This window comes from Octopus sinensis, linkage group LG19 (genome assembly GCF_006345805.1).
Source record: "Octopus sinensis linkage group LG19, ASM634580v1, whole genome shotgun sequence".
Classification (NCBI taxonomy): Eukaryota; Metazoa; Mollusca; class Cephalopoda; order Octopoda; family Octopodidae; genus Octopus; species Octopus sinensis.
Genome location: NC_043015.1, coordinates 16,772,633 through 16,791,431, shown reverse-complemented (window position 1 = coordinate 16,791,431; position 18,799 = coordinate 16,772,633). Strand labels below are relative to the sequence as shown.

At 35.3% G+C, this 18,799-nt stretch overlaps 1 protein-coding gene across 1 annotated transcript in view; it reads left to right on the top strand.

Annotated features, from left to right (window-relative positions):
- The window catches only part of LOC115222336 (ATPase family AAA domain-containing protein 2B), a 142,061-nt gene that overhangs the window by 99,953 nt on the left and 23,309 nt on the right, over positions 1 to 18,799 (top strand). Inside the window, exons 25-29 of the mRNA XM_029792524.2 lie at positions 4,247 to 4,366; positions 8,943 to 9,045; positions 10,588 to 10,657; positions 13,642 to 13,697; positions 17,812 to 17,930. Coding sequence (XP_029648384.1) covers positions 4,247 to 4,366; positions 8,943 to 9,045; positions 10,588 to 10,657; positions 13,642 to 13,697; positions 17,812 to 17,930 — 468 coding nt within the window. The remainder of the gene's footprint in view (positions 1 to 4,246; positions 4,367 to 8,942; positions 9,046 to 10,587; positions 10,658 to 13,641; positions 13,698 to 17,811; positions 17,931 to 18,799) is intronic.

The window sequence follows — 18,799 nt, the reverse complement described above, 5'->3', positions numbered from 1 at the left end:
AATTTGATACTGCAAGGTATGATAAATAGAGTGAATGTAAACTCTCATCTAATGTTTTCTGGCATGTAGAAATGTTGGTGAATATGCTTATAGAATACGAGCCTGGGACACTTAAACCATTTGGAAGTCAAATATAATATATCTATTCTGTATTGTGACTTTATGTACAATGGTTATAAAAGAACTTCTACAACATATAATATAAGCATCATCATTTGAATGTCTTATTTTTCATGCTTGCATGTGTCAGAGTTTTCTGTAATCTTTGGATGTTGAATATTATGGAATAGCTCATTCAACTGTGGGAGGAGACGTTTTGCTTCACTCTTTGTTTCCACTAATCATCATCATCATCATCATCGTTTAACATCCGTTTTCCATGCTAGCATGGGTTGGACGATTTTGAGTGAGGGCTGGCGAACCAGATGGCTGCACCAGGCTCCAATCTTGATTTGGCAGAGTTTCTACAGCTGAATTCCCTTCCTAACGCCAACCACTCTGAGGGTGTAGTGGGTACTTTTTACGTGTCACTGGCACGGGGGCCAGTCAGGCGGTACTGGCAATGATCTCCCTCGAATCCTTTTACACATGCCCCCAGCACAAGTGCCAGTAAGGCGACTTTGGTAATGATCACGCTCGAATGGTGCCCTTTTATGTGTCACTGGCACGGAAGCCAGTTGGCTGCTCTGGCATCAATGACGCTCGGATGATGCTCTTGGCACCCTACTAGCACGGGCACGGAAGCCAGTAAGGCGACGCTGGTAACGATCACGCTCGAATGGTGCCCTTTGAGTGCCACTGGCATGGAAGCCGGTTAGCCACTCTGTCAATGATCATGCTCGTATGGTGCTTTTTGCAACCTGCTAGCACGGACTCCAGTTATCAAATTTGATTTTGATTTTGCTTTTGATTGATTTGATTTCACTTGCCTCAACAGGTCTTCGCAATTAGAGTTTTAGTGTCCAAAGAAGGAAAAGGTTACGCACAAGTGGGCTGGTTACACCCCTGGCATAGGCCATGAGAATATGGTTGGCTGGGTCTTCTCACGCATGGCATATTTCCAAAAGGCTGGGTCACTAGTCATTTCCTTGGTGAGGCCTAAAGTTCGAAGGTCGTGCTTCACCACTTCATCCCAGGTCTTCCTTGGTCTACCTCTTCCACAGGTTCCCTCAACTGCTAGGATGTGGCACTTTTTCACACAGCTGTCCTCGTCCATTCTTGCCACATGACCATACCAGCACAATCGTCTCTCTTGCACACCACATCTGATGCTTCTTAGGTCCAACTTTTCTCTCAAGGTACTTACACTCAGTTGAGTATGCACACTGACATTATACATCCATCGGATCATACTGGCTTCATTCCTTGCGAGTTTACGCATGTCCTCAGCAGTCACAGCCCATGTTTCACTTCCATGTAGCATGGCTGTTTGTACACAAGCGTCATACAGTCTACCTCTTACTCTGAGCGAGAGGCCCTTTGTTGCCAGCAGAGGTAAGAGCTCTCTGAACTTTGCCCAAGCTATTCTTATTCTAGCAGCTACACTTTCAGCGCACCCACCTCCGCTACTGACTTGGTCCCCTAGGTAATGGAAGCTATCAACTACTTCTAGTTTTTCTCCCTGGAATGAGGTGGAAGTTGGTCTCTGCACATTTTCAGTGTTTATTGCTCCCAAGCATCTGCCACATACAAAAACTTTCTTCCCAGTTAGCCTCCCTTTGATATTACTACACCTTTTATGTGTCCGTAGCTTACACAGGCTACATCTTATAGAGTTTCTACCTACGCCTCTACTACAGATTGAGCAGAGCCATCTACTTGAAGGGATTTGTGGTTTGCCTGCCTTCCTACATATTAGGACTTTGGTTTTAGCTAGATGCCATCCATATAAGCATGCAGAGATATCAGTTTTCATTCCTCTTGTACCTCTTAATATCAGTTTTGACATAGTTTCAATCTATGAATAAAAGTATAGTGTGGCGATGCTTGAGTTTGCTCTGAATGTGCTGCAAATGTGTAACGCCGACTTCAGTTGTAGGTATTGTTGGTCAATATTCCTTCTGTTAACATTATGGAGAAAAAAAATACCTGTAGATTTAAAGCAAAATGAAGCTCAAGTTTTGAACTGCACTGAAAATCTATTAATAAATTAACACTGCAACAGTATTCATTAAGAAAAAGCACACAGCAGTCAAAAAAATCGTAAAAAATTGGGATTTTCATAGAAAAAAAGCACCTTTTTGATGTAAATAGTTTTTGGTGTTAACATGGTCTGATTTGAATTTTTTTCTTCTACGGAATGAAGAGCAAGCCTTCTATCATACTCTCAATTTTGGTCAACTTGCACCGCAGGGTCTCGTAGGAGATAGTGTTAGTTGAAGGCTACCAAACCTGCCACACACACACGCACAAACACATGCAGACAACTTCAGCTGTATATATATATATATATATATATCGAGAGAAAGAGAGAGAGAGATTTCAGGAGAAGTATTTAGCCAAAAATAAACCATTATGCATGGCTTTTGTTGACTTAGAGAAAGCTTTTGACAGAAGACCCCGCTGTGTGATATGGTGGGCTCTGAGAAAGTTAGGGGTAAATGAGCTGCTTGTGAAAGTTCTACAAACCATGTACAGAGGTGATGAATTTAGGGTAGAGGTAGGCATTCATTAAGGTTTGTTTCTCAATCCCCTCCCATTCATCATGCTTGGAAACTACTATGTGCTGACAATCTTGCTCTCATAGCAGATTCTATATCAGAGCTAGAAAAGAAATTCCAGGTGTGGAAGCAAAACCTGGAATCAAAGGGCCTTAAGATTAACTTAGCAAAGACTAGGATTCTAGTAAGCAAGAAAATGAACAGCACCCTTCCCCCATCAGGTAAATGCCCTGTTCAATATGTAGAAAAGGTGTAGGCAGGAATTCCATATGGTGTTCTCAGTGCAAGCTATGGACACACAAAGTGCAGTGAAATAATAGGAAGGTTATCAGAGAAGGCAGTGTTTGTATATGGAAGATGCACAGGAGCCATATAAACAACAGATACTTGGGAAATTGATTTTCTTAAATGCTTCAGAGGCTATTTAGAGGTAATGGACAGTTTCTGCTATCTAGGAGACCTAATTAGTTGTAGGGGAAGATATACAGAAAGTGTAATCACTAGAATAAAAATAGGATCAAGTTTTTACCTCTGTTGGTAACCAAAGGTCTTTTCTCCTTGTGAACGGAAGATTGTATGATGCATGTATACAAACAGCAATACTACAAGATAGTGAGATGTGAACCCTGAATGACTAGAAAGGAATGAAGCTAGTATGCTCCACTGGATGTGCAATGCCTGTGTACATGTGCAACAGAGTGCTAGTGTTTGAGGGAAAAGTTGGGCATAAGAGAAATTAGAAGCAGTGTGCAAGAGAAAAGACTGCAATGATATGGTCATTTGTTGCATATGAATGTAGACAGTTGCATACAGAAGTGCCAATCACTTTAAGTGGATGGAACTTGTGGAAGAGAGAGACCAAGAAAGACATGGGATGAAGTATTGAAGGCTTTAAGACATTGAAGCTTATGAAGGGGATGACAAAGGCCTGTGATATCTAGCACATTGCTGTATTCAAGAAGACCTGTCCACCAGAGCAAAATTGATATCAGAGCTTGTGCCACACAAAAAGCATTCATGCTGGTGCCACATCAAAAGCACCCAGTACACCCTGTGGAATGGTTGGCATTAGAAAGGGCATCCATCTGTAGAAGCCATTCTAGAACAGACAGTGGAGCCTGATGCAGCCCCTAGCCTTACCAGCTCCGGTCAAACTCTGGCCAACCAGGTTTTCCATATGACCCAAGCAAGCATGGAAATGTGGATGTTAAATGATGATGATGATAAATGATCTGAGATTGACAATGACAATTATAAGGTTGGAATTTTGACTTCCATTGAATTGGTTTCTAGATTCTCTGAATCCAATTTCATTGGTCTGATGCAACAGCTTCTAAACTGGAAGCTGAAGCAAAGTATACAATGAATTAGTAATTTCTTGAAATTATTGAAGTATGAATCAAGTGTTTGAACTAAATGAAAGCGATGCATTGTCTTTTTTGACTGTTTATTTTATCTTATCTAGCTGCTTTCTTTCTGACTATAGTAAGACAACAACTTGACAATAGCAATGAGACTAGTAATCAGTCCACTGTTTTGTGTGAAAAAAAGTTCTCTGTTTATGTGTAATTTTTGTATCCTTTTAGGTTGCTCTAGCTTGTCATCATCGAATTGCAGTTAAAGATAAAAAAACTGGTCTGGGAGTTCCTGAAGTGATGCTTGGATTATTACCCGGAGGTGGTGGAACCCAGCGTTTGCCTCGGCTGGTAGGTATAAAGTTTATATTATTGCTTATCAATTGGTAGTCAATAGACTGACAATAATACTAAAGGCCTTAGTTTTGGTTCAAACTCTGTGATTCTTTTAGTGTTGACTAGCAGAGACACTCGGCATTGCTTGGGATTAAAATGGCACAGTTTTTATTGTTTTATTTGTTTCGGTCATGTGAATGTGGCCATGCTGGAGCACTGCCTTGAGTCACAGAAATCGACCCCAGGATTTATTCTTTGTAAGCCTAGAACTTATTTTAGCGGTTTGTTTTGCCAAACAGCTAAGTTACGGGGACGTAAACACAGTAATATTGGTTGTCAAGCAACGGTGGGGGTACAAACACAGACACACACATATATACATATATATAAATATATATATATACACACACATATATACACATATATATATATACACACACATATATACACATATATATATATACACACATATATATATATACATACACACACACATATATATACATATACACACATATATATATACATATATACACACACATATATATATACATACACACACACATATATATACATACACATACACACATACATATATACATGTATATATACATATATATATATACACATGTATATGTACACATCTATATATATATGTGTGTGTGTATGTATATATATATATGTGTGTGTGTGGATATACATGTGTGTGTGTGTGTGTGTATATATATATATATATATATATATATATATATATCTGAACAAACCATGTCATGCTGTATTAAACTGACAAAAGGTAGGTTTCTTACCGTTGTCAGTATTTATGCACTAGCAATGCCCCATTCTGATGAAACTGCAGGACAGTTTTATGATGCTCTAGTGAGGAAAGTACCAATTGAGAGATTTCAATGCAACAGTTGGAAAGGACTATGTTTCATGACCTGTTTTAGGTTGACATGGTATTGGAAAATGTAATAAAAATGGAGTAGCTCTTTTGACGTTTTGTACTGAGAACAATCTGGAGTTTAAGCAGAAAAATAAATATAAAACCATCTGGATACACCCAAGATCTAAGCACTGGCATCTCATAGATATATTTTGATCAGAAAATGTGATATGAAAGACGTTTCTAGCATTCAGGCCATGAGAGGGGCAGAGAGCTGGACTGACCATCATCTAGTGCATGGAAAAAATAGATTTTTTAATAATGCCTAAAAATCAACAGTTTGGTCCTAAGGGACCCAAAAAGTTAAATGTTGCAAACTTTGAATTATCAAGCAACTTGGAAAGATTCCACAGTGCTATAGAAAGTATCAGACTTGACCCAAACTATGGGAAGATTTCAAAACAAAAGTATTTCAGGCTGCAAGTTTGTCAGTGGGATTTAAGTCACATAAGTCCAGTGACTGGTTCTCATATAGATCAGCAGAAATTCATGATCTACTTTTAGAAAAACAAAACTTAGGCAATGCACTTCTTTCTCAGTCCTTGAACCCCAACTCATATGAAGCTTACAGAAAGCTGAAAAGGAAAGTGCAGACTTCTCTAAGGAAAATTAAACAGGAATGGTGGAATGATAGAACAAAAGAGGCACAAGAAGCAGATGATAGAAATGATGCCAAGGGTTTGTACTCTTATGTTAAGGAGGTTTATGGCCCAAAATCTTCTTCAATAGCTCCAGTGAGAACAGCAAATGGACGTTTGCTTCTGACTGACATCATGCTAGGGAGAACATTTTTCTGCACTTTTGAGTAGACCGTCATCTGCTGACATGAGGGCAATAGAGAAAATTGAACATCTTCCAGTTATAGAAGAGGTGGCATTTGAACAAATCTAAATGACATTTATTTAACTGTGAATAAGCTGAATAACAACAAGTCTCCAGGGTCTGATGGAATCTGTGCAGAAGTCTTGAAATATGGGGTGATAAAATGTTTGAACTCTTAAATACATTAATTTGTCACTGTTGGAGAACTGAGAAAATGCCTCAAGACTAGATTGATGCCAATTTAGTCTCCTTGTATAAATCGGGGCCAAAGGATCTGTGTGGTAATTTTCATGGGATTTCGCTTTTGTTAGAATGTTTAAATACATTCGTAGTTCTAAATAAAGTGTCTGAGTCTCAGTGTGGTTTTTGTTCCTCCTGGGGCACAGCTGATTGTATCTTTACTATCAGACAATTTCCAGAAAAGTGCATTGAACAGAATCTTGCTCTATACTATTGCTTTGTTGATTTGAGCAAAGCATTCGATACTGTTAATCGAAATGTTCCGTGGCTAATTCTAAGGAAAATAGGTTGCCCAGAAAAATTTGTAAACATGATCAGGGCTTTGCATCAAGATATGAAAGCTAGAGTTAACTTTGGTGGTAGGCTCTCTGAATCTTTTGCCTTGGCAAATGAAGTAAAGCAAGGAGACCTTGATGCACCCACCCTCTTTGCAGTATACTTTACTGTTGTGCTGTCACACGCTTTTCAAAACTCTGAGAAGGGTATTTACATAAAATATTGAACAACAGGGAATGTTTTTGATCTGACCAGACTGAAATTCAAAATGAAGGTTTTTAGTTTACTCATTAGGGAACTTTTGTATGCTGATGATTGTGGTCATATCAGTCATTCAGAAACAGGTCTGCAATCTCTTGTATCTGCATTTGACTCAGCTTGTGATGATTTTGGTTTGTGATGACATGTCTTATATATTTATATGTATTGTATTTATATATATTTTTTTGTATATTATTTTTCACCCTTTATAATTGTGTAACTTATACGCCTGTAGTATATACCTAATGCATATGTGCGTGCATATATACATGTGTACGAATGATTGTATATATACGAGTGCAAGACACTACCTGTTGTACTTGTTTCCTTCCTTCATACATACATACATGTATGTATATACATTTATATATCTGCAGGTGTAGATGTGTTTGACAGACAGGAGGGTGTATTTGTGTATATACATATATAATTCATTTGTATATTCAAGTTTTGCGGTGAATGTGAATGTTTTATGGCTTATGTTTTTAGCTTGTGTTTCCATTTGTATATACGTCTATCCACGTTTGTATGTGCATGTGCGTATAGTCTGTGTTTTGTATATCCGTGTATGTATGAGTATGTGTGTATAGAGATGTGTATATGAACATAATGATGCGTGCATTTTTGTGTATGTGTTTTTATTTGTATATACGTTTTCCACTCATGTGTATGCATGTGTGTATAAACTATGTTTTGTATATATGCATATGTGTGTGTACATGTAGAGATGTATATATGAGCGTAGTGATGCGTGCATGGGTATATATGTGTGTGTGTGTGTGCGTGTATGCATAGACATATGTATATATATATGTGTGTTTGTATGTATATGTTCATACGTGTGTCTGTATGTATATAGATATATATACATACATGTGTGCATGTATGCGGTTCTTTGAATGAAGTATTACTTTCACCATGCCTATTGGAGTAATTTACCTTTATTCAACGGGTTTTTTTTTTCCATAGCGTTTTGTCTTAATAACTGATGAAATGATGGAGCAGACTCCAGGCCCAGTATCTGAAACTCTGAGTTTTATTATGACAACCAACTAATTGTCACATATATTTATAGATAAATTCCTCTATTTTACATAATATCGATGTCTCATTCATTCTTTTGTTGTCATATTATTATTATTAATACATACATACATATATATATATAATCTCTGTGTCTGTGTTTGTACCCCCACCATCGCTTGACAACTGATGTTGCTGCGTTTATGTCCCCATAACTTAGCCATTTGGCAAAACACACTGATAAAATAAGTACTAGGCTTACAAGGAATAAATTCTGCTCGAGCATGGCCACAGTCACATCACTGAAAAACGTAAAACAATAAAAAACTATGCCATTTTAATCCCAAGCTACACCAGGTATCTCTGCTAGTATATTATATACATATTGAAAGTATTAGACTGAAAGTATTACCTCACTTTACAATAGACATGTTATTGTTTCACTTTTGACACGTAATACTGAAATAGTGTGAGGGATAAGATATTGCTCCAGGCTTGCTTTAGGCAAGAAGTTGAAAATTTTGTTGGCATATGACACTGCATGGACCCTAAGTAAGGCATGTGAAAAATTTGCATGAAATTGGTTGGGTTGTTCTGGAGTTTTAGTGATACCCACGTACAAACAGACACATATTCTCAGTTTTATATCTTATAGATAAAGTAAGTACTTGAAATATATTGGAATTTTAATCAAGAACACCTTCCCTTACATATTCTTCCAAATATTAATCTAAGACATTGTTATTTGGAGGCTCTGAGGTGAAGTTGTGAGGTTAATAACTTCATGATCACAAGTTCAAACCATGAACACACCCCTGGCGTTCCTTTTTGAACACTCTTTCTGTTATTGTAAATGTTCACCAATGTATAGTTATGTAATGATTGCTATCTAAACCTTAGTTCTTAAAATGTTCAGAATTACTAAGAAGTAAATTTCTATTTCAAATCATGATTTTCATTGTAGACTGTAAAGGAATATTTTATGACAATTTTTAGTAATTTTTATTATTGTTTTTTAATTTTTAGATTTCAGTTCCAAATGCTTTAGATATGATGCTCACAGGGAAAACTATTAAAACTGATAAAGCTAAAAAGATGGGTCTCGTTGATCAAGTTGTTGATGCCCTTGGTAAGTCAAGTATCAATAGTATTTCACATCTTGAGGGTGCGTAATGAGTCTTGGATGAGACAGTAATACATATGACTAGTACAGAGTAGTATACATTACTTTGTAAGGAAGGTGGCATTGAAAGTGGTAAAGTCAAATCTCAGTACACAGGATATCACAGAAGAGATGATAAAAGAAGGAATTCATTAATGATCTGCTGTATCTCAGATCCACTACAAGTCTATGTCAACATAAAAATAATGACCTTCAACTTAGATAATGATGGCATTGATGATCTACAGTTTGTACTGATTTTGTTTCTAGTTGTGCACCACTGACATTAACCCCACCATCCCATCTAACATATCCAACAATCAAAGTATTATATAATATTTTATTTCTCCATATTATTTACTTGATTCAAGATACACTTGAGTGTATCTTGAAAACTATTGAAGCTAAGAAATCCAAACTTTTTAGTAGTAATGTTACAAGCGAAAGATTCTCCTGAAACTTTTCTTTCTGAACAAGCTATTTGGTTACATGCTTGATGAACTATGGTTCCTATAAAAATTAAATCAGTTATATGTGAAATTAGATAGAAATATGGTATATTTACATAAATAGTTACATTGAAACTATTTCTTTCAGATGCTAGTTGGTGTTGAATATTTAAGTTAAAGCTATTGTCCTAAATGATTGTATCATGTACGTAAATCAAACTGAAGTGTAATTGCTTGCATAGTGTTACTGAGAAGAAAGGCATGGAGCTTCTGAAGTAAATAAGAGATTGATTGCTGCCATTATAACCTTTATCCTTATTAAACAGCTACACTATACTGTCACTATATTGTAGAGTACAGATGTTGTCATTAAAGTGTATATTTATTATACAAATGTGCCAAGTTTACTTTATTTAATATTCCACACACGCTGTTTCAATATGTACAGAGTGCCACTGATCGTTGGTTAATCTGGTTTAATTGTATGTCAGAACAATACTGATTTAATAAACATGAGTTTTCTCAAAATTAATGATTGCATTCACTGTAGAATAAGTTGTAAAAGCCTCTGTTTTAATATGGAATGGTGAAAGAATAGAATGGTTTTAAAAACAATACAAGAGAAAAACCAACAGTAGTATCTTGAGAGGATCTGTTGTGATCCTCTCAAGATACTTGTGTTGGTTTCATAGTTTTCTATATTTTCTTACTCATTAAAGATGATAAAATTATCATTTTCTATTTTGAATAAGATTTTTCATGTAGAATATTTTTACTGTATTTGTGTGTGTGTGTGTGTGTGTCAACCGATGCTGGTGTGTTTACGTCCCCGTAACTTAGCAGTTCGGCAAGAGAGACCAATAGAATAAGTACTAGGCTTACAATGAATAAGTCCTGTAGTCAATTTGCTTGACTAAAGGCGGTGCACCAGCATGGCTGCAGTCAAATGACTGAAACAAATAAATGAATAAATATATTATCTAAAATATTAAACTGTTCTTTTTTTCTTTTACTTGTTTCAGTCATTTAAATCCAGTAACATATTTTCTCTTTATTCTAGGCCCTGGATTACAAAGTGCTGAAGATGGGACCTTAGCATACTTAGAGAAGATTGCTGTTGATGCTGCTAGGTATTATTTAGGATTTCTGTTATTTCTATTATGAGTAAAACTGTATATATGATATATACAGTACTACAGAAGTGGAAGAGTTTGACAAACACATTGCCAGTATAAAGGAAAAAGAAGAAAAGATTGCAATAAATTTTATTCAGTAATTGATGTTTAAATTATTTTTAGAATGTTATTAAATTCTTTATTATCTAATTCAGTGTTTAGCTATTCTAAGTTCAAACCCATTGAGCTTTAATAACTAAATAAAAACAGTTGGAATCATGAAAATCCCCACTGAAAACTTCATGTTGTATGTAATCTTTGAAGGAAAAGGTGACTTGTCAAAGTTCAGATATTTTTGGGTTGACTTTTTTCAGATATTCCTGGGGTTGACTTTTTTGTTTAATCTTGTATAGATTGTTAATGAAACAAATACACCAGTATCTCATTTTATATTTCTTCTGTACAAAACCTCATTTTAACCAATAACAGTTCACCTTAGATACTGTACAGCTGCAACACTCCCTTATTTTCATCTGTAAAATGTATAATATATATGTTTATTTATTTATGTACTTTTGTACAAGATATTTAATACTATTATCAATAACCATTAATATCTGTAGCCATCCTCTCATTTCCAGAAAACAACAAAAATCCTTGTATATGGAGCTTTTCATTTCACAGTTCCAATAACAGGATGTTTTCTTTGTCACATGCATGTGCATATGTCCAAGAGGCAAACAGGGGTGATACTATGGCTCGTGTAGTGGCAGTTTATAGGCTGAGTGAGTGGGTGGGGTGTACATGTCTTTTGTTTCACTTACGTACCATATGCTATATTAAGAGTATTTGAATGTGTGGATGATATATCATAGAGACTATGTAGAAGAATTTGAATTTATAATCATGACTTCCTTGCTTCCCCAAGAAACAAGTTCTATGACAGTGAGTGAACTTCAACAACTTATTTTTTCATAGATATCTCTTCATGACGAATTATTTTTAGAGGGCAACCATTTATGTTTTTACAATAGAGATTTATGGGGAGGTCCTGTAAATTGAATAATTCTAACCAATCGGTTGCAAACAGATTGGTTGCATTTTTAACAATGAAGACTTTTGTCGTGTATATTTTCCCTTGAAACGTGACATTAGTCCACATTTTGCCTATGAAATTACATTTCATAGGCAAAGTTTAAAACTTTCACACATCCTATTGACTGTTCCTGTGTATGTGATAAAATCATCATTCTCTTTTATTGTTATATTCCAACACTCCATTCAAGTGTTAAATAGAGAAGTTTTATCATTGAATATGTTAGACAGTAATTCTATTGTTTCCTTAAAACAAATTTCATTGGGTTTTTTGGACAATATGAAATTACAGTAACGTTCATGCTCTAACGGAGCTAATTTTCACAATAACAATCTCACTTTTTGTTCATCTGACCATGATTTGTAATCTTGCTTAAAAATGTCCTCATACCTTCTGTAGTGCAATGCAAAAGTTATACCCTCCTCTGGGTTATAACTTAATTCATTAATCGAGTTCAAAATGCCGTCTGGCAAAAACGAATTTGCCTCATTTTTGGACTTCTTTGAATATAGCTCCAATAATTGTAGTTGTTGCTGTAATGGTTGCTTCTGCAATGCCTGTTGCTGCTATTGCAACTATGCTATGGAAGCTAATATGTCTTCTATTATTTAACAAGTTGTATCACGAACAAATTGTTAAATAACCTACGTGAGCTTTGAAAACCTTATTGCCAGATGTTCTAACACAGTTTATTATGTACAATAAAGAAAAGCAGACAACAGTAAAAAGAGTGTAACAAACTAAACAAATCTCTTTACAAACCAACAATCAATATTCCTTGTGAACTAACGTGAACTTTGCTCAACTCTGAACTCTGAGCTCACTCAGATCATTACTATTTATACTTTACTCAGACCAGGCTATGTCTCGCAAGGGGGTGTTGTAACTCTCCATCACAAGGACAAATGTTGAATGCTTGAAACTGCAAGTTACACAGCTCACTTTTCGAGAACCACGCTGTACCATTCCTGGTAATGTTCTCTTGTGTGTAGCAATAATTCCCCTTTTTATGGCTGCCAGCTCGTTCATCTCTCATCTCATGATTCCCATGTGGCTGCATGATATTACCTTTGAGAGTTCTATCTACATATCAGGATACCAAATCAGCAACCCAATGCAACTATCACATGATGCAAATAATTAAAAAAAAAAAAAATCCAGTACACTTATTATCTCATCATATAATACAAGTATAAAGCTATATCATTATGTACCAATGTAAAAATTATGGAAAGAATAGTTAGGGGAGAAAGGTGTTGTTGCAGAATCATTGAGACCCGCACTGCCAGCTTTAAAAACTATAATGACTTAATCTGAAAAGGTTGCCATGCAAAAGTCAAGTAAATATTACAATACTTCTAAACTAACATACAGGTGCAGCAAAATCATGAAACATATGAAATAAAACTGTTATGTGAAGGCATTATTCTCTACTCAACCAAGTGACTATCTAGCAGAAGGCATTAAATTTATTTAATTAGTTGAAAGATGATGATGTAATCCACTGTTAATAAAACTGTAATCAACTGAAGAAGTTATTTGATAACAGTGGCTGATGATAAACATCAGCCTATAAAAGAATTCTTGAGAAATTATATCAAGTATGCCATAAAGGTATTTAAGATGCTTAAGAAGTTAAATGTATGTCTCATTGAGATTTAGAAAAAGCGTGTCCAAATGTAATTAGGAATGGCCATAGGATAGAAGATGAAACGGTTTCAGTCAGTTATACCCTTGTACAAATGTTAACAACATATAAATGTGGGACATATTGATTTCATTAATCAAGGTATTGATGTATTGGTGATATTCTGTGCTTATTCTCATAATCTATTCTCTTATAAATATTGTCCTTGTTCTTAGTCTACAGAAATATTTAATTTAATTTAATTTTCATTATCAGAAATCTTGCAAATAATGGTGGTAAAAGAGCACCAAGAAAGAAAAATCTCACTGAAAGTAAGTGTATTTTTATTCAATATAACCAATGAAGTATTTTTTTTATATAACCTAGTAGTTTATTCTATATTAACTTACATCAAACCTGTTGTTTTCTAAGAGATATTTATATAAGCAATAACCTCAACTAGATAACAAGAAATTTCTCTTGAAAATTCAGGAGAGATTTGGATTCAGTTCAGATCTGTAAATCTGGATTACTACAATTTGGTAAACTCACCTCCCTGTTGTGATTAAATGGGCTTTTCTTTTTTCTTTTTCTTGTATGGTTACTTTGTCGGTTTTAATTTAGGTGGACTTTATACAACTGGCCAACAAAAAAAAAAAAAATCAAATAGTATTAAACAGCCAAGAATGGACTAAATCTATGTAGTTTCCTACATTCTGATTGGTCAACTGATTGTTTCTTGGTAAACTATATTTATAAAATACTAGCAGAGGCACCCGGTGTTGCCTGGGAATGGAATTGTTCCTTATATATTGGAAGAAAAAAGCAAAATATGTTGTATAGAAATTTGTTATTCTAAATTCAATTTATTCTTCAATTGGGAAATCAATTCTGAATTCAATAATGAAAAACAAAAATACAAAAATTTACTACTTTATGAAGGGAGATAAATTCTATCACATATTGAAGGAAATTATGTAAGAGCTTCTGGGTAAACAAGATTCTTTGTTTTCTGATTTGGAGCATTGACAAATAAGTCTTGCAAACTACCAACCCTGGAGCAACCAACATAAAGTTGACCATGAGAAAAGCAAAGCTCAATAAAATGCAAGCCAGTAGATTTCAAAGTCTGACTTTGAGCTTTATTAATAGACATTGCAAAGCAAAGTCTCACTAGGAATTGTGTCACTCAAAAGGCATGTCTGTTGGTTTGATTAGAATTCTTGGAATGAAAACCTCTTCCCCAGAGGCACATCCAGTGATGATGGTAGCTTTTATCACATTTGGTGATGATGTCTTCACAATCAATCTTGTACCATTGCATAATATAGGAGCATCTCAATTTCTTAGAAGCATTATTAGGATTCCTACCTTCAAAAAAAGTTTATGTAGAGGAATTCCAGGTGGCTCAAGAGAATTTACTCTGTTGAGTAATGGACAGCTTGATTTTCATCAAAGACTGAATCAACTGATTTGTACTTCTTAATGACTGTTGGAATCTTATTCATTAATTCATGGTTAATCCTTGCTATTGTCTCATTTTTTAGATTAAGAATTGCCCTTTCACACAACCATTTATGTGAATTATAATCATCACTTAAGTCTGGTAATACCTTGTTCTTCAATTGAGCTGGGGAATTCATCATGATAGCAATATGAGCCAAACTGATATCACCATTCCCATTAAGTGGTACTTTCTCATTTCCTAATTGGAGGAGGCAGGTTGAAAACTGTTTTGCACATTGGTCCCCATGTAATGAAGCTGGCATGTTAGTATTGAAGGAGAATTTCAGAACTTTATTCCAGAGGTGTGAAGACTTAATGCATGCTTTTATTTCATCAGATCTTGTTTGTCTCAGAATGACTGGTAATGTCTGTCTGAATTCTCCTGATAAAAGTAATGTAAATCTTCCCATAAATTTATTGTTGCCTCCAATGTCTTGTAAGGTGTTACCAAGGGCTTCCATTGCACCTCTATGTGACATGGTGCATTCATCCCAAATGATAAGGTGGCATTGGCACAACACTTCTGCTGAACCTGAATCTTTGCTTATGTCACAAATTGGATTGTTATTTGTGATTAGGTTTAGTGGTAATTAAAAGCAGAATGAGCTGTTCGTCCTCTTGTAAGAATGGTGGCAGCAATGCCAGACAATGCTACAGTAGCTGCAATTCTTTTTTGTTGCCTTACCTTGGAGAGAAGCAATGTTGTTACAAATGTTTTACCTCTACCACCATGAGCATCAAGACAGAAAATTTCTCTGCTTTTTTTCTGACTGACGAAATAATTTTATCATATGCACAATTTTGTTCTGAAAGATGTTTAGGTTCATGTTCGTTCACAAATGTGATGTCATAATTTCTCTCTCTTATTATGCCTCTTGAAGTTAAATCACTAATTTGACAGTTTGTTTTTGGTAGTCCAGAGCCAGATACTCCTCCTAATTTTTGCCTCCCATGGTCAAAACTTGATCCTCATTTCAATCAGTGTTTGGTTAAAAATTGTTTCAGAGAACTGAATATTGATATCTGGGTTTGCCTGTTGAACTGCATACTTTAAGTCCTCACATTGTTTCATCCAAAGCTGTAGGGGACTGCCAAGTTGACACATGTTCAATATAATTGCAAAATAGTTATGGAGTTTTCTTGGAGAATCTGATACTGATGCTTCAGTCAATGCAAGGTCCTAATGCTGCTCATTATCTAAAAAAACCTTGTTGATAGCATGCTTCCCTATAAGTTTCACACACGTGACCATTTACCCTCCTTGAATTTTGGAATGATTTGGGACCATGTACTTCAGGCAAAAGGAGCTGTAAGTAGTAGCATTCTGCTTGGGTTGGAGGGGACACTGTAAACTCTTGCACGTGTTTCAGCCCCATATTTCCTCTTGTGCCTTTTATTGTTTCTCCAGGTGTAATACTTGGGTAATTGTGGGTAAAGGAGTTTTCTTGCACCTTCACCTACTTGACACAACTTAAAAAAGGCAGTAAGGGTAGTTTCTTTTGGAGAGTGTTTGTTGCAAGGCTGCTTGTTTTGTAAAGATAACCCTGTGGCCATTCTCTAGATGGACACTTAGATGAATGATGGCTGGGTGCCTCTCTTGAAAGGGAAAATTGAAGATGCGCCAAAAAGCCTCGTAGATACTGATGTATCTTCCTCTGTCATACTGTGCATCTTCGTCATTTTTATTTATCTGCTGATTACCATTCTGCATAAGAGTGTTGCAGCGTTTAAACCTGTTTATATATTTGCAAACATACTTATTAGAGTTAAAAGAGTTGCAGAATTCAACGTTGACTCTGGCTACCTGTACTTGTCTTTGCTTCATTGTAGAATACTGATCATCTACACCTACCCCGACTCCCCTCGTAGAGTGTGAGAATTCTGTTCTCGGAAACTTTTTTGAAAATTAAAATGGGGATTAAATGAAAAAAATGAGTTATGTGAATATCTTCACAAGAGTGATTGAAATAAATGGCGATTGTGGAATGCCACAAGTACACATGCATACAAACATCAGATTAAATGGACATGAAAGAGAGAGAGTGAGTGAAGGAGTGTGTTGTCATGTGTATGTACATAAATAAATATAATAATTACTATGAAGCATTGTGTAGAATATATTGCATAAAGGATCGTGGGTAAGGCCAAAACAATGCAAAGTAAATGCAAGGTAAATCACAAGAAAACAAATATGTGAATTAATGTAGACTTTACTTTACATCTTTTTGTATGTATGTGTGTGTGTGTGTGAGAAAGAGAGTGTGCCACTTAGACATCACTCTCTTTCTCTCTCTCTCTCTCTCTTTCTCTCACACACACACATACATACAAAAAAGGTGTATGCATATGTATTTATGTATGTATGCATACATAAATGTATACAAACATACATACAAAAATACATGTTTATGTGTGACTGACTACAAATATACAGAGCTGAACACGGCACACAAAAAGTAAATAAATAAAACTTTTTATAGAAATTAATGAAGTGTGCAGGTTCAAGTGAAATTTGTGAACTTGAAATGAAAGCATTAAAATAGAGAATGAGAGATTTCGCAAATGAAAACAGAAAATTTTGCCATTGCTACATCAATACCGGATGTTGATATTGAGAAACCTTTTTAAAGAAATGAATCATATATCTAAAGCAACATTATTTATTTTTAATAAAAAAAATAAACTGAAGATCCTATTATGTATCCAAGGTCAAATTATTCATGCATTCCAAGTATGGAAGCAATTCATGCAGCCATTTTCGCATAGAATGCAAATAAACACATACACACAGGTCTATTTTATATAAGAGATAATATTTGGGCAATGAAAAACTAAACTTTGATTTATTTTCAAATTAATTTCAATCTGTATCTCTGAAAAATAAATGTTCACTGTTTTCTGCTCTCATTTTTCATATTCTGTTTCATGTTTCTGAATTAGAAATAACAGATCAAATATTGCAATATGAATTTGGAAGAAACTTTGTGTTTAAACAAGCAAGATCAAAGGTGATGAAACTCTCTGGAGGTCTCTATCCTGCTCCATTGAAAATCCTTGATGTAAGTTCTTAATAGCTTCTTAGTTTGTAAAAATGTTAATCAATGTTTATGCATAGGTGCAGAAGTGGCTGTGTGGTTAGTAGCTTGCTTACCAACCACATGGTTCTGGGTTTAGTCAGACTGCATGGTACCTTGGGCATACACCGATAAAATAATAGTGTGCGGTAAAAAACATGATTTCATAAAACAACTCATGTCAGCCACAAACTCAACTGAATTAGGAGATTTAATAGCCTATGCTAAAAATACAAACAGCACCAATATAAATAAACAATGGAACGACATATACTGCAATACTCCAAACCTGCTAAGCATTATAACTTCAGCAGCAACAGAACTAAATGTAGAAACTGTATCCATTCCAATATGGCAGCAAATCCAACAAAAAAACAGAACTATTTTCCGAAATGAACTGCAAATTTCATAATGTTCATACCTCCATCAATATTTTCACAGCATGGCTAAAACATCATAACTTTGACCCAGAAAAATTTGCACAAGAGACATTTGAGGTTTGCCACAAAATACCCCCCCCCCCCCCAAAAAAAAATGGACTTCATATTACGGGAACATCAAGCAGTGGCAAATCCTACATACTACGATCGATTCGTAATGGACTAATGAATACAGGAAGAATGCGATGCCAATCATTGGACAGTTTCACTTTTGGAACCTGTATAGATAAACCCTTAATCTATACAGACGAAATGTGGTTTACCACAAATAATGTTGAAGGAGGGAAGTGCATCAACTTACATCAACATAAAGCATCAAAACGAAAGATGTTGAAAAGAACACCAAGCCTCTCCACAAGTAACACAGACCCATGGAGGGTGGTCCCTCAAGATGAAAATGCAATAAAAAATCGT